Source organism: Phalaenopsis equestris, unplaced genomic scaffold (assembly GCF_001263595.1).
Source record: "Phalaenopsis equestris unplaced genomic scaffold, ASM126359v1 Scaffold000949, whole genome shotgun sequence".
In the NCBI taxonomy this organism is placed as follows: Eukaryota; Viridiplantae; Streptophyta; class Magnoliopsida; order Asparagales; family Orchidaceae; genus Phalaenopsis; species Phalaenopsis equestris.
Window position 1 is genome coordinate 59,807 of NW_018165388.1, and position 2,666 is coordinate 62,472.

The window sequence follows — 2,666 nt, forward strand, 5'->3', positions numbered from 1 at the left end:
CATATATATATATATATATATCTACACATAAAACAAGAGACATCTTAATGACATAGCCTTCAAATCTAAAAACCAATAGTTATTCTACGTTATAGAAAGAACATATATATTCTTATGATTCTCCAACTACCCGAACTTAGTTTCAACAACATTTTCCCAATTTTTCAGCATAAAAAATTTTATTGTTAGCATGCCATATATTATTTATTAGTATTAACTTTAATCATGTAATTCAGCACATAGCAGTGATGGAAGGATATGAAGATTGTGTTTCAGTACTACTCAAGCATGGGTGTAACGTAAACATACAAGGTAAGTTTTAAGAACTTCTACTAATGGAAATCCCTCGGTACTCCACTCTCGCCTTGCTCACTTTTTTTACACCGTTTTCAGACAAGGATGGAAATACAGCCTTATGGCTAGCCATTACCACAAAGCATAAGGGAATTTTCAACCTCTTGTATCATTTTGCATGCACGTCCAATCCCAATGCTGGAGGTGAACTCCTTTATCTTGCAGCAAAAAGAAATGATCTTGCCACAATCAAGGAACTTTTGAAACAGGGCTTAAATATAGATTCAACTAACCATGAAGGGCTAACAGCCTTGGAAGTTGCCTTGGCTGAAAAACATGTAGATTTAGCGAAATATTTGATTATGAATGGAGCAAACATAGAAACTGTAAATGTTCATGGAAGAGAAACAATGCCCAAGAGTGAGCTAGAAGAAATGGTAATGAAGAGAGAACTTGGCTACCCAATAACAATATTTGAAGAACCTGAGGGGTTCAAGGAAAAAATAGCTTATCGGAATGACAGTGAAAGAGTAAAATGGAGGGAGATAAGTGTAATTTGTCCCAGGGTCAGTGTGTATAGAGGCCATCCGCTACATAGGAATCCATCCTCAGAAGCAGGAAAGCTAATAAGTTTGCCAAGCACTATGGAGCAACTCAAGCATATCATTGGTATGTATTCATTCTTGTTATTAATTTATTGTGAAAAACCACATATAAGTGATTTTAGAAATTAACAAGCACGTGCTGTTCTTGATGGCAGAACATGATTTAGTTCAAGTTGTATAATATTTTTGTTGTTCTTGTTGACAGGTGAGAAGTTTGGAATCGTGGCCAAGAATACTATCATAACTAATGATGAAGGAGCAGAAATAGACTCAATTGAAGTAATTCGAGACAGCGACAGGTTATTCATAGTTCAGGATGAAGATTTCATCAAAATAGATGGGTAGGAGTTATGATAGATATTTCCCTTCGAATTTTCTATCCTCTTAAGATTCGCTGGTAGTACTGGAAGTTAATATGCCCATTTTAAACTGTAAGAAAGAACATAGCCATGGTCACCTTCTAAAGGAAATATTGGGAAAAATTATACATTAATATTTCATAGGTTTTAATTATTTAAAAATTGTTGAATCCAAATTTATTCATAGAGAATAACCAAAGCCTTTTCTTGAGAATTAAATGACCCTATAAAGCAAGAAGAATAAGAGAAACTGGATTCTAGAGAATCCTATGGGGAATTATTTCACATAGAATTAAATCAAACCCTAATCCTATGAGCCAGATTTTATATGATTTCAGACCCTATAATTATTGTCAGAGACTAGGGAAGCTATATAAAAAATAATAGGATGATCCAATTGTAATCGATTATGTAGGGGGGTGTCTACTTGGTAAGTAAAAGGAAGCTCCAAGCAAATAAGCATGTTTTATACTCTATAAGCAAGTAACATTTGGCAAGCGCTCTAGATGATTATGCTAAGTACATTGACAAGATATTCGAACGTCAACATTCGATGGGTGGGCGAATTGATAAATCTTTTGGCCCATTTTATGGCTTAATATGTAGAACTGAGTTATACCTAACATTTAAGAAACTAATAAGAAATGTGAAGTTAGGGGACTTCAAAGAACTTAAATGAGTTTAGGACACGCAAATTCTAAGTTCCAATAATTTTAATATAAGTACATTAGTTTCCCTATTCTTCTTTGTTTTCCAGGTAGTCAAACCAGATAGGAGAACAAAATATCAAAGAAATCTACTTTGACTTGTGTGCTGAGAGAATATTAAAAAGGATCTTAACATGTGGTGGACATATCAACACTTACGTCTACAAATTCAAAGATTGAATTTATAACCATAACTTTATAAATAGGCTTTCTTAACAATCTCTATGTAGGTTTTGCTTATAGAGTAACCCAATGTGAAACTAAAAGACAATTTTGGATATATCGTTCAATATAACTGTTGTGAGATATGTACTTTCTGGCATAGAAATGAGACGAAAAAAAGAACACAAGCAAACACAGATCGTTTACGTGGTTCGATCTAACTGGATCTACGTCCACGGGAGGGAATCAATCAAATATTTCACTAAGGCAAAAGAAATGGAGAATACATAGCTTATACATAGAGATGAGCCCTCATCTTCCTTCTATGGCCTCCCTCTCAAGCGACACCTTGATACAAGGCCTCAAGATGCTTTCCTCCTCTAACTCTATAGTTATTCTCTCCTCCTTTGTGGTAGCTTAAGATCTCTTCTCCCTTTCTCTCCTAAGCCTCACACCCTTAAGATTTCTTCCCTTGCTCTCCTAAGCCTCACACCCTTAAGATTTCTTCTCTTGCTCTCCTAAGCCTCATACCCTCTCTA

At 35.0% G+C, this 2,666-nt stretch overlaps 1 protein-coding gene across 1 annotated transcript in view; it reads left to right on the plus strand.

Moving 5' to 3' along the window:
- Window positions 1-1,384, plus strand: part of LOC110032465 (potassium channel AKT2) — a 26,292-nt gene extending 24,908 nt beyond the window's left edge. Inside the window, exons 9-11 of the mRNA XM_020736109.1 lie at window positions 237-312; window positions 394-963; window positions 1,105-1,384. Of these exons, the coding sequence (XP_020591768.1) occupies window positions 237-312; window positions 394-963; window positions 1,105-1,244 (786 nt within the window). The 3' untranslated portion in view covers window positions 1,245-1,384. The remainder of the gene's footprint in view (window positions 1-236; window positions 313-393; window positions 964-1,104) is intronic.
- Window positions 1,385-2,666: the final 1,282 nt, after the last annotated feature.